The 13,967-nt window shown below is 34.6% G+C and overlaps 1 protein-coding gene across 8 annotated transcripts in view; it reads right to left on the bottom strand.

Moving 5' to 3' along the window:
* Positions 1-2,319: 2,319 nt before the first annotated feature.
* The window catches only part of LOC133670167 (THO complex subunit 2-like), a 29,462-nt gene continuing 17,814 nt past the window's right edge, over positions 2,320-13,967 (bottom strand). For 2 of the 8 annotated variants that reach the window (XM_062090667.1, XM_062090668.1), the window contains exons 20-32: positions 13,577-13,673; positions 11,297-11,425; positions 10,154-10,257; positions 9,080-9,260; positions 8,691-8,872; positions 7,946-8,552; positions 7,587-7,691; positions 6,586-6,741; positions 6,412-6,492; positions 5,876-6,340; positions 4,449-5,579; positions 3,012-3,334; positions 2,320-2,667 (exon numbers count right to left, since the gene is read on the bottom strand). In XM_062090667.1, the coding sequence (XP_061946651.1) occupies positions 2,598-2,667; positions 3,012-3,334; positions 4,449-5,579; positions 5,876-6,340; positions 6,412-6,492; positions 6,586-6,741; positions 7,587-7,691; positions 7,946-8,552; positions 8,691-8,872; positions 9,080-9,260; positions 10,154-10,257; positions 11,297-11,425; positions 13,577-13,673 (3,631 nt within the window). In that variant the 3' untranslated portion in view covers positions 2,320-2,597. Of the gene's footprint in view, positions 2,686-3,001; positions 3,335-4,448; positions 5,580-5,875; positions 6,341-6,411; positions 6,493-6,585; positions 6,742-7,586; positions 7,692-7,945; positions 8,553-8,690; positions 8,873-9,079; positions 9,261-10,153; positions 10,258-11,296; positions 11,426-13,576; positions 13,674-13,967 lie in introns of those variants that run through there. The other 6 variants (XR_009834018.1, XR_009834017.1, XM_062090670.1 and 3 more) reach the window with 6 other exon arrangements.

Here is a 13,967-nt window from a genome sequence, read left to right as displayed (position 1 = left end):
AGTATAAAAAAATTAAACTATATGAAAGTTGAATCAATGTGACCCGGCTGACTTGATGGGCTTAAAGGCAACCAGGACAACTAGTAAATACATAGTTTACATCCAAAAAAAATCAAGACGATATTTTTTTTAATATTAAGATAACAACATATTGGATCGACTCAAGTTAACTTGTCAAATTCGATACTCTGATCATGAAAATATGATAACTCTATATAAAGCAAATTAAAATAAATTATGAAATCCAATTCCTAATCAACCCAATGTTGAAGAATGTATTTGAAAACAAAAAAATAAAAAAATAACATGAGTCAACTTGGGTTAACCCGCCAAACTCATAACCTGGATCATGATACCAGAATAACCTCATAAAAAGAAAACTAAAAAAACATTATTAACCTTCCAAACTCACGACCTGGATCAGGAGATTGAGATAATCGTATAGGAAAAAAAAAACAAATTATGAAACTCAATTCTCAAACTCATTGTTGAAGGATGAAATTGAGAAAATATTCAATTTAAAAAAACACAATAAAACAACCTGAGTCAACGTAAGTTAACCGGCAAAACTTAAAAAAAAAAAGTTAACTTGCAAAACTCGTGATATAGATCATGAGACTATGGTAATCAGATAGAAAGCAAACCGTAACAAATCATAAATTTTAATATATAATAAACCAAATATTGAAGTATGAAATTAAATTAAAAATAAAATTAAAAAAATATTATTGCAATGAATAGTATTTTGTGAAGTAATGCATAATAAAAATATCATCTTATAACCTTATATATATAAACTCTTTATAAAAAAAAATTAAATGTGTTCGCTTAAGATTGAGCTTGATTTAGAGACTCAAAACCAAGGTTAATGAAGACTAGGTCACCATTTTACTTGTATCCAAATAAATCTAGAACCAATAGGGCTTCCACAAACTTTCAATTGGAAAAAAAACGTATTTCAACTAAATATTTGGATTGTGTTAAGAGGGGGAAGTGAAAGGATGGGGTGGAGAAAAGAAGGATTAGTTACTATCCATCTAGTTGGCTAACCATGGAGGGAGGGATGGTAGCCAATTAGCCCAAAATTGAAAGGATTAAAAACAAGTGAGATGTGAAGGATCCTTTCAATCTTTTGGGAACAAAAAGAACATCCAATCCTTCACTTCATCCTTCTCCCAATCCCTCTAAACAAAACACTCTTTAAACTATCCAATTGGTAAAGTTAGGGATCATAATGGATGTCAGCTGTTAAATTTTTTTATATTCATACCTTATTTATACTATTTATCAAGATAAAAAATTTCGATATTTATAAATTATTCATTGGGTTTTGAGTGTGTGTGTGTGACTGTGTGTGTGTGTATATATTAATTAACTATTTTATTTTTTTATTAAATACGAAATAATAGTAGATAACATATACTCAAAACCTATGTATATTAAATGATAAAATAATAAATATTATAAGTAAATGTGTTTTATATCAATACTAAGATATGTATAAATCCTAATATATTAAAAAATCTAAATATTCTACAAGTATATCTATATAATATAAAAATATATTATGGATAGGTTGTGCAAATTTCAGAGCAGATGACAATATTCTTACCCTACTCATTAAAAATTAAAAATTAAGATAATTATCCAAATAATAAGGTATTTGAAGGTGACAATAGGTATCCACAAGTTCAAAAGTTTTATGTTCATACTCTATTTATCCATCCAGTTAAAAATTTGGATATCCATTATCTAACTACCATACATGATTCATTTAAAAAATTGTGTGTGTGTGTGTGTCTACATATATATATATATATATATATCAAGCTTGTTTAGAGCGGCTAATTTTTAGTCTCTTTACATTGTTAATCAGCAGTCATGTTTCATTCAGAAAACATTATTGATAACAGAAGGGTCAATCTTTAATCTTCAGGATGCAGCCACATCCCTTTATATTTCAGAAAAAGAAAGAAAACCCAAAGGGCATTACTAGATACGCATGTCAAAACACAAACAATAAGCTCACAAGGAAATGAGGAATAGAGGCAATTGTGATTACCGTTGCATCTCGTAATTGAAAAAAGGAACCGTTTTACCAAGCAATGCTACAAAGCACGAAATGAACAGAGTCCTTGTGCTTTTCATGTCCATCCGTGTCCCTCAGTATTCATGAAATATAGAGTTCTTACCTTATTCTTTATTTTTTACCAATTATAGCACCCATAGACCGCCATTACAACAGCAGCCCTCTTGTTATACTTTAGCATATTGGATTCATCAGCAAGCATTAACAGGCATAGCATAGGAGGCAACATATATCTCAAAATTTATCTTTACACTTAATTTAGGAGAGAATTACTAAGTCGCACTGTACTAAATAGCTCAGATTCTACAATAGCATACAAAAATGGCATAAATCCAACTTGCCATTTCCTGGACCTGTTGTCGAACAAGCAAAAATCTAGCACTGTAATTTATAATCTGGTAGAATTAAATGGATGAAAGAAATAAAAGAATAAGAATAGGAACTCACAATCAAGCACACCCTTTTTAGGCATCCATCAGATAACACATCTCAAGCTATGACCCATCAATTACTTCCGATGCCTCCGCTTTTGTTCAGCTCTCTGCCTCTTGTCCTCATCCCATTCCCGATCATACATCCTAAATGCTGATCAAGGACTTGCAATATACAACAAAGATCTTCAGAGAAATAGTAAAGCGCATGCCTTGTATATGCGTCACAGAAAAACTACAACCCTAATACTGCATGCCTAATGTACTACATGTCCACAAGCCTGTATAACAGAACTATACATATTTCGAGAGTGAGCTAAATGCTAGGTACAGCATATTGCTGAAAATTACCCCTTCACAGATAACAATTTGCAGCAGATAGAACAGGGATGTGGACAATTTCACTGAGTTGTAGATCATTTAATTGAATATTGACAATGATGGCATGCATATTGGCTTATTTACTACTAAAGAAAGGATTTTAAGGATACGGATCAGTATCACGGCGGCCCATCTTGCCAACTACATCTTTACCATGAATCCTCATGAGAGGTTCCTCCAAGTAACTTGCACGCTGATTCATGGCCCCCTTCCGATCTCCCCTCTCCCTACCATCATATGAATGTGACATGCCAATACCAAGGGGTGGAGGTGGTGGGCCAACAGGAGAATATTCACTAGCTTCCCCTGTCGGCAGATGATCTCTTTTAAGTTTTCGTCTCTTAGCAGTTGCACTGGAGTCCATTTCCTCCTTTGGAAGGTTGGTTTTCTCTCTCTCCCTCTCCCTCTCCCTCTCTCTTTCCCTCTCTTCCACCTACAAATAGCAACTCAGAGATATAAGCAAAAAAACTTTCTTCTAAACACAGACCACTCTGAGAATAACAGCATCCAGTTCTTAAAAAATAAAAATGGGCTATCCTCTCTTTTTTATATATATAGTTTGGATGATATTCGAGCCTCTTTTTTTAAAATTATTTCATTTTTATATGGTATTACATCAAAATTGACAGTTGCAGTTCACTACTTACAATGTTAATCATTTCACACTCAGACTCACAAATTCATGGTGTCATGAATGAAGCAGAAGTAGGATTGTATAAATTCCTGGGGGGCGAAACTCTTGCTTGTTTAAGTAGGTTTTTGTTCCAACTCAAACCAACAAGCACCAAAGTACAAAACATGATCCATGCCAAGAAGAGATCAGGTGCACCTGTAATTTATATGGCATAGGCAAACAACATAGAATGTGCTACGCAGTGTTACCTCTTTGCAAAAAGTGCCAAATGTCCGGGACATCAGAAATCATTCAGCATACAGACAACTTAAGGCAATCGGCTCCAGTGAGAGCCAAATGCCAAATACTGAGTCCAACATCAGAAACCTTATCTAGACCGCAAGAAATATCATACATTAACAAAGCTCCAATGAGAGTAAACAAAAACAAACATGAAGTACAAGTGAAACTGTGATGTGTAAAACAGTTCACTTTTACACATTCATGCTTGCGTCCATATAACCTCAAGCATTAAAGGATAGTCCATTACTCAGTATGCCAAAACATGGGAGGATCAATAGCATCTGACTGAAGCAAATAAATTATGTGGGTGGCAAATAAAATGAAGCTACCATCACAAAGGATGTTAATCACTGCATTTATTATAATTCAATTTAAGCTGAAGGGAGCAAGCAACACTAAGAACTTATGAAAACAAAAGCACAAATGTCAGATATACAAGTATTTCTTGTCCTCTGTTAAATGAAGCTACAATGCCTAGATATGATAAACTGGATTCAACAGTTTCATGTTCAGTGCAATCTGGCATACATGCTACATACATGTGTGAGTGTTACCAGTCCCTCATTAAGTTTAGAATGACAAGTTCATTAAAAATCAAAATGGATTCAACAAGCAAGCAGCTAATGCATACCTTGATTGACAGCCCCTCTCGCTCTTCTCGCTTTCTCTCACGAACATCATCCTCTTTTCTACGTTTTGCATCATCCTGTGAAACCAAGGAATTTTCTTCTGATCGTCTTCGTTCTTTCTCATCATGCCTAGGAGAAAGCCTCTGAACATGTCTGGTAGTTCCAAACCTTCTGTCTGCATCTTCTTCTCTTCTACCAGAAGTAACTGATTGGGGAACCATATGAGGAGGTAAAGGTGGTGGCGGAGGCAAGTTTTGCCCATGAAAACGATCATCAACCTGAGATTTTTCTGCAGAGGTATCATTGTAACGTAATTTGCTTCTGTCATCTTTGGCTTTGTCAGCTAGTCTGTCAAAACTCCTATCAGCAACCCTATCCTGCCCTCTCTCAACTGAAAGCTCTCTTCCATATCTTTCCATTGATTTATCTCTCGATCTGTCAGCTAAACTATCATCTCCACGGGATTTATCAGGACGCTCTGATCTTTCCCTATGGTCCCTGTCATATCTATCATTACCTTTATCTTTTGACCTATCCAAAGGTTTATCTACGCTCCTATATAGATTCTGTTCATCATTTCCCACTTTATCAAGATCCGCAGATCGAGTATCGGTGGACCTCTCTCTTTCAGAGAATTTAACTTCACCCTCTAAATCTCCCAATTCGACATCCCCTTTTTGCCGTTTACTTAATCTGTCAGGTTCTTCAGCAGGACTTGCTCTCTTTTGCAATTTATCACTAGACTTTGAAGCAGCAACAGAGTTATCATGCCTAGGAGAATGAACAAGTCGAGAAGGTGGCTTCTGCACATCAGCAACTTCAGTTGCTTCATCTTTTAGCATAGGTTTGTTACCTCCACTATCTGGCTTTGATTCTACACCATAAGAATCAGAAGTTCTTGTAAACATAGTAGAGACTTTTTCAGACACTGAAAGAGCATTACCATTCAAAGTGAGCGCAGAAGAAACATTAGAAGCACCCCCTTGTCTTCCCTCTGATAAATGAACCTGGATGTCTTTGTCACTTGTGGATGAGGATAGAGTTCGGCCAGCGCCTTTTCCAGATTTATTGTCATCTTTCACAACATCTTGCTTTGGTGTTTTAGACACTGGCCGCTTTGTGGAAACTTTCAACTGCCAATAAAGAGGAAAACAAATCAACTGAAGGTAGACTATACTAGATCCTTTCAAGGATGTTAAGACATAATACATATCTTATGGATCCCAAATTTCAAAATCACTAACTCATGTCTATTTCAACCAACAAAACAGAAAAAGGTATCGTTTCTTTTTTCTTTCCCTCAATACAATAATTAAAAAGAACGATTCCTGCTACCACTATTTAATAAGTCGATGAGAAGTAATGAATGTTTAAAATTGCCTGCATTCACATCAGATAAAACTGTTCACATGCACCATCTAGACAATACCTCAGACTCTGCCAAGTTCTTTGCAGCTACTCTGACAGTGCTATCCTCCAATGTTCTATTTGTGGAGTCATCCATCCCCTTCTGATTTTCTGCTGATCTTGATGCACCTATAGGAACAGCAGCTGAGGAAACAGCTGACTGAGCATTTGACCCATTGGTTGATGAACCACCCTTTGATTTCTGATGTCCTAGATCAGATTTCAAATGTGAGATATTTTCTGTTCTATCTGACCTCCCATCAGCATGTTTTGCTCTGGATATCAGATCTCTGTTTGAATTCCCAGGATCTCCATGTTGGCTTCCAGTTACAAGTGCTCTTCCATCAGCAGGTTCACCTTGAGAAACATTAAGGGCAGAACTGTTTTGTGCTGCTGCTACATTTCCCGATAAAGACTTTGATGCAACGGATGGAGGCTTTATGTCAAGATATCCCATGCCAAATTCTTCATCTGTAACCCATGAAGGCTGCAAATGACAATAAATTTTTTAAATACATGTAACAGGAGCAGCTAAATTCACTTGTGAATCCCACCAACCTTTCTAGCAGCCAAAGCTGCAGCAACACCTGTAGCCAAAACCTTGAGATCCTCCCTTTCATCACTTTTGATTCTAGTTACCTGCACAGAATTTGAGGGAAAGAAAACTAAAGTTATGGTACTGAAAAAAGGAACTTGAGATAAATAAAGGTCACCTTTCTTGACATCTCTTACTCGTTTTTCAAGGTTAATACCACTCCTTTTCGTAACTGGAAAAACACCGGAAATTTTTGTCAACAAAATAAGAGCATTTCGAATTTCCATGTACTCAGATGATTCCAGACACTGAATCAATAGCCGAGACATTCTCTGACTCCATTTCCAGTGTACCTATCACCAAAAGAGCAGATAAAATGAGTAAACAATTGGCACTAACAAAATCTCAATTATGGTATAAAAGTAAACACATTATATGGTTTCAACGGGTGATTGCATAAATCTCAAATCTCTGTGCCTTAAAAAATTATGAATACACTGACTAAAACACTTGAACTCGGACAAAGGAAAATGAAAATAAAAGAAAAAAATAAACAAGAAATGCAAGAATGTAAGACAAAGCCAGCAAAATAAAAAAAGTAAGATGCAGCACAGGGTCAGGTAAATAAAAGAGAATGATCTTCAATGTAATATATCAATGGAGATAATATAATTTCTACGGTGAGCTTTCCAGGAGACTACTTATAGCTTGAACTCGTTCTGCTTTGGATTTGCAACAACAAGAATCAATAACATTTACAAGACCTTATGCACTTAAAACCTTCTAGATTTTTAACTAATACCACAGGTTAGTACTAGTGCATACTCAAAGGTGACTTCAGGATTTCCCAAGCATAACTAGTTTCAATATGGGGATCCTTGTATAAACATAAGTCCCCAATTTAACACGTCCAGTTATGAAGTTAAGAAAAGTAGGACCAATATGCACAGTATAAGAAGCATATAAAAGGCTGAATAACAGTTATCATTTCTTCTCTAATTGGAAAGACGCATTATGTAGATGAATAGAATTGAATGTAGAACAATAGATGGATAAAAAAAAAATAGAAACAGATAAAGAACCATCACCTTATGCAAAGTCATCCTGATCATGAAGAAACTACTCAGAAAGAGATTTCAATTTATGAAAATGACAACTACTTAGAAAAAATTATACAACTTCAATCTCAAGAACTAACCTTAATGAACTGACCATATGTAACCCGTTGGCTGTTTGGGAATCTATAATACACAGCAAATCCAGGCATATTTCCACACTCACGTTCATATATAGTTTCATCACTCTGGCAGCAAAGAATTGCAATAGAAAAAAGGAGAGCATTAGGTTAGGAGGGCTGGGAAAAGGAAAAACAAATAAATGCTTAATTCAATTAAATACAAGTGCTAAATTCAAACAGACACGCACTTGTGTAAGCACATATATGATTTACTTCAGTGAAAAAATCTCTTTTTTTTATAACTTCATGAAAAGAAACTCAAAATAATGAAAGGAAAAATAAATCTGAATAACAAAAAGTGACAATGAAAATGTCAATACCTTCCAGTAGTAAGCAATCTTGAGTGTTTCATACAAAAACCTCCCAAGTCTACCTGCTTCATATTCAGTACAGCAGCATATCATAGGTTGTAATGTTTTACATATCAGAACATCGATGTGGTTTACAGTGTTGAAAAATGGTGTGCCAAGTGAATGAAGAGTATGTACAAACATGGCACAATATACAGCATCCGGCATGCTGAAAGTACAACGGGGAAAAATACAGCGCTGAAGGAACTCCATGTTAATTTTCAAAGTATCAGGACAAGAAGTCAGCCATTTGTCCTTTTCACGAGATAGTCGTCTACGAACAGAAGAAACATTTTCTTCATGTTTATGGAGCTCACTAGTCAGACGATCGAGAGATTCTTGAATCCTTTCCTTCTCCTTCTTCCTTTTAGTAATTGCTGAACTAGAATTATCAGAAAGCTCTTCCAGAGCTTTAAGAGCAGCTTGCTGCTTGGCAATTTCAGACTCGTAACGGTTTCTAGGGACATATAGATCATAAAGTGTAAGTCCCCAGAAAGTGGCATAGAGATCAGGTGAGAGACTATTCCAGGCTTTTGAAGGCAACATGGTTTTCACAGTCTCAAGAAGATCTGACCACCTGCATAAGATTGATATATGATCACTTCTTTACAATAAAAGCAACTTTCTTTGTAAAATCACTCATTATCGAATAAGAAGAAGAATCACATGCCAAGAAATCTACCAGGGCAAAAAAATTGAAAGACAAGATTATTACATTACAGGCTTATGGAGAGAGCCAAGATCCAGAATCACTCTGCCAGAATATTCTCTAGCTTCAGGCTCCAGGTTTGCACTTGTAGTAGTTACTGTTTCATTGCTGTCTAAGGGCCAGAAAACCTCTAAACTACCCTCACACTTGAAGAGTCTCATGACTGGGCGGTATATTAAAAATGCAACCTAAAATGCAGAGAAAAATGACAGATTTAAAGTTATGTTCAAGCACAAGGTTTCATAAAAACTAAATTAAAAATGCACAGCAAACAACTCTTTCAAGGTAATGTAGAAATGACAAAGCAGACATAGTAGGAGAAATTGATCAACAAAATACAGAAAATTTAGGAGCTCAAGCAATACACACAAACACACAGAAGGGGGGGGACAGACCTCAGGATCAAGATGATACAGGTGGACAAGATCATCAAGAGAGGGAATTAACTGAGCATATGCAGAGGGTGGTGTCACAGCACCACAGAGGAATTCCACATATTGAAGAAGAGTTCCATGACACCTATCAAACTGCTCACTGACCATTTTAATGTAAGGAGCATCTGCATTTATGACAACCCTGGAGGAAAAAAATATGAACAGTCAGCAGTCCAACCAGCACCAGGTACATCCCATGAAAAATTACTGAGGTATTCAACCAATCTATCAGTATAAAAATATTGGAAGTACAGAATAGATAAGAATTGTTTGTGACCTTAGAGGTGGAAGGAAAAAAAAAAAACAGTAATCAGAAATTTCAAGGATCCTGGCATCAAGTCAAGGAGTTTAGTATATAGGACATTGGAAAACAAGTGGAAAACAGGAAACGAAATTTCAAATCAAAGATCCTGGACTCAAATCCAAAACTGTTGTGTGGCTCTTCTTTACATTGTCGATGACAGAGTCTATTTCATAGGGGAAACATGACTGTTATGAAACATGACTGTTATGAAACATGCCTTTACAATAGTTCTCAAATCAGAAAACAACAGCATAGCTGTGAGGACAGCCTCACAAAGAACATGTCAAAAGCTAAGACAGACACCCAAAGAGGACTACAAATATAAATAGCAAAATTACTCAAGAATTAAAACAGTCAAAGAGAGAATTAAATTAGAAAAAGGACCAAATTGTATAAACATTGATGACTATATACAAAGAAACAATCAGAGATGGACAACCATTTCAAACGTGCACACAAGAATATTCAGAGACATGTTGCACTTGATGGAAACAGATTTTCATATAAAGACGCTAAATTCAAAATCATCCATGCTGAAATGAAAGGCAAAATATTTTTTTTTTTTAATAGATCAAAGAAAGCAAAAGGGTAAATGTCAATGTAGGCAAAATCAAAAAACCAAAACATCCATAGCAACTTACAGATACTTCCATGCTTCCTTTTCAGAAAATATTTTTGGGAAGAATATCTATTAAATTAAGCAATTATACAAATAAAGTTCTACTCCTTACACAGATCGATGTTGAGCAATAAGTAACAAAAGGGGGATCGCTAGCTTTGGTTCATCCTTAGGAAGCAAGGAGTCTCGAAGCCTGTTAGTAGATTTGAACAACGCCTGCAGAGAGAATAAATTAGAACCTAGCTTGTTAGTCAGCATGACATGTTGAAATTAACTCAGGGAATGGCTGAGGTGTAAAAGCAAAATCTCAGATCACAGTCAAGACTTCCATCCTTTGTATTAACAATTTCATGTTCAAGTAGCTTGCAGATAAATGCTCAAGTTCAGCAATGGTAGGAAATGTAAACCAAATCATAAGCATGGTACACTATCAGCAGGAATATAGAGAGAGAGCACAGGCCCATGAGGGAACCCTAGGATACCTAGCTTAATCTGATAGCATATAGTTGCTCTTTGAGAAAGTTTAGGTGACTGAAGAATCTGTATTTTGAGCAACAACAAATAGAGTCCGCAGGAAAAAGAAAAAAAAATCCTACATCATTTCCAAAAAGATCTTGTATTTCCAAAAGCTATATGGTAAACCTTAAAATAGCAAGTTTCACATGTTGGGCTGGGCGTGCCGCAACTGGGTTAAATAAATCACCAGGTCACAGGAAATGCTTTTAGCCTCCTTTCCTTTTCTTTTTTTTCATTTGTCTTACTTAAATGGTCTAGGACTCCATGCGGAGAGAGCCCAATATCAGAGTATTTTGACATCACATAACCTCGGGTGTTGTAATATTAGAATAAAATCCAGTAGCCTCAATCCCAAACTAGAGGGATTGACCACAACGATCAACATCATTCACTTTTGTTTGTCAAAAACATAAATGTTCCCAGATGATACAAAAGTAAATAGATGAAGTTTACATCAATCTCAAACTAGAGGCACTCATTACAAGAATCAACTTCACTTCTGCTTGACTAAAATTTAAATATTTCCCGATGATATAAGAGAGAGTAGATGTACCCTTCATTAAAATATATCTAAGTGAAAACAAAAAACACATGATTCATGACCCCCCCACATGGAATCCAAATTCAGGAAGAAACTAAACCATCAATATACTCAGATATGTGCCTCCATTGAAATAATCAACTACTTGAAACATAACTGGCTAAAATTGCTTGGAACACTTAAAGGGAGCATTGAGACCTTGTTATTCCTTGTTACTCCAAAAGAAGTAGCTTGATACCGAAGTGTCTCACTCCCTGCCATGGCATCCAACTGTTCCTCTGTTAAGTTTTCTGTGTATTGAACATTTGCCATTTGTTGAACAAGCTCCTGAAAAAATCACAAGCTCCACTGTTAACAGACAACTCGAATGTCTAGATAGAAGTTACTAGTATATTGACCCGTGCTCCACCGCGGGTCGGACCAATTTCTTTTTTTAATGTAAAAAAAATATTAAGTTTTTCATTAAATGTGTTATTAAACCTGACTAAGTGGGTTAATTTTCAAACCTCTTGACTTGGCTCTTTACCTAACTCAAGTTTTTAATTAAACGGTATGGGATCGATTGATTTTATAGGTCCAAATGCGTCCAAATGCAACCTTGATGATCAATAAAAACATGACTTAGCATTAAAAAAAACTTCAAGATGATATTTTAACAAAAAATATTAAGCCAACGACAGATTAGATCAACCTCGGTCCCCCTGCGACCCGAGTCATGGACTTTATTCGGTTTAATAACATTTTTTTATAAATTTTTTTTATTTAATTATATGATAAAAATGGATACTCATAAAATTGAGCACCAACCTAAAAATACACTTATTTGAGACAATTCTCCCTATAGAAAGCAAACAAAATCCATAATGCAGTCTATTTCCCAACCAATCTAATATTAAATGATGAAATTGAAAAAAAAAATTAAAAACAATTAAAAGACCAAAAAAAAAACATATCATATTGGTAGGTAAACTTGTTAAACCTGTGAATCAAGTAAGTCAGGCTAGTACACCAAACCTGTGAACTGGACTATAGACTCTACGGAGATTATTATTTGTTTTTTTTTTCAAAACTATTTTTTTATTTAACTATATGATAACAAAAATAGACGATTACGAAATCAAACACCAACTCAATACCGAGATTTTTTTTTAATTTGCGATGACTTCATAAAAGGATGAAACTGAATTCCTAATTAACCCAGTATCTAAGGATGAAAAAAAAAAAAACTAGTTAAAAAAGGTTAAACTTGTCAGACCCATAAATCAAGTCAACCAACCAAACCTGTAAATAGATCCATGGACTTTATAAAATTTAATAATATGACTTTTATCTGAAACTATTTTTCTTTTTTAACTACATGAGAAAAAATAGACATAAAAAAATCCAAGTTCAATTAAAAAAAAAAAAAGACACCCCACAAAACTCGTAAATCAGGGCAACCCGAGTTACCCTGGCAAACCCGCAAATCATGCTAACCTTATAAAAAGGTAAAAATCGACAAAAACAAGTTTAATAAAAAAATCATAACAAAAATTAAAAAAAGAAAAGGAAAAGGAAAAAAAAAAGAAAGCAAAACATTGTGGATTACTAGTCATTCACAATGCAATGTGTGTGGGTGAACAGTAGTTTTCTTACACCCTTTAATTTTTTTAACTTTAAAAAGTTTAATAAAATGATTTTTCTCATAAACAAAATTTTAACTATATAAGAAAAAAATAGACTATAAAAAAATTCAAGTTCAATTAAAAAAAAAGACAACCCACCAAACTCGTAAACAAGAGCAACCTAGGTCACCTTGGGAAACCCGTAAACCATGTTAATCTCATATTAAGACAAAATAAAAAAGAATAACATTTGACAGAAACAATTTTGAAAAAATCATAACAAAAAGAAAAACAAAAAGGAAAGGAAAAGGAAAAAAAAAACCATGTGTTCAAGTAGCAAAAAACAAATATAGGGGGATGTCGTAGCAATGCACAGTGTTTGTGAGGAAAGCTACAATGCTTTCCCCACATGCTTTAGTTTATGTTAATTTGAGTTACTTTATAAAGTTTAATAACATGATTTTTCTCAAAAACTATTTTTTTTAGTATATGAGAAAAAAAATAGACTATAAAAAAGCCAAGTTCAACTAAAAAAAGAAAAAAAAAACCAGCAAACCCATAAACTAGGGCAACTGGGGCAACCGGAGTTATCTTGACAAACTCGCAAACCACACTAACCTCATAAAAAGACAAAATAAAAAGAACAAAATTTGACAAATAATTTTGAAAAAATCATAAAAAAACAAAAAAAAAAAGGAAAAGGAAATGGAAAAGGAAAAAAAATCATGTGTTCAAGAGTAAGCAAAAAAAAAAAAAAAGGGAGAGACACTAGCAATCCACAATGTTTTGTGATGAAAGCTACAGTGCTTTCCCCACATGCTTTAGTTTATGTTAATAATTAATAAAGTCCAAAACTTCTAGATCTGAATGATACCTGCAGAAGAACAAGCTCAATCCCCTGGCCCTTTTTCAACTGGTTCACTAAATACTGGAAAAGGCCTCTCAATTCCATAGATGGGTACTTCTTACACCTGGGAATAAACAAAACTCTCTTCATTCAATTTCAGGTCATCAAAAAAAAAACGGTAGTTCTTTACATAAAGTTTGAAGTTCATCAACAATATAATTTATATAACTACAAAGAAAAAATAATTCCATCACAGTAGATCTCAAGAGAGGAAATGATGGGTGTTTCATCAAATGACTACGAAAACACCAGAACTTCATAACATATTATGAACAAGTACAGAAATTTTGCATCATACAACAAATTAAGTATCTCTTAAACACGTAGCAGTTAATAAATAAGAGACCATATTGGGCAG

The sequence above is a fragment of the Populus nigra genome, chromosome 12 (genome assembly GCF_951802175.1).
Source record: "Populus nigra chromosome 12, ddPopNigr1.1, whole genome shotgun sequence".
NCBI lineage: Eukaryota > Viridiplantae > Streptophyta > Magnoliopsida > Malpighiales > Salicaceae > Populus > Populus nigra.
This window is presented reverse-complemented; position numbering and strand designations above follow the sequence as displayed.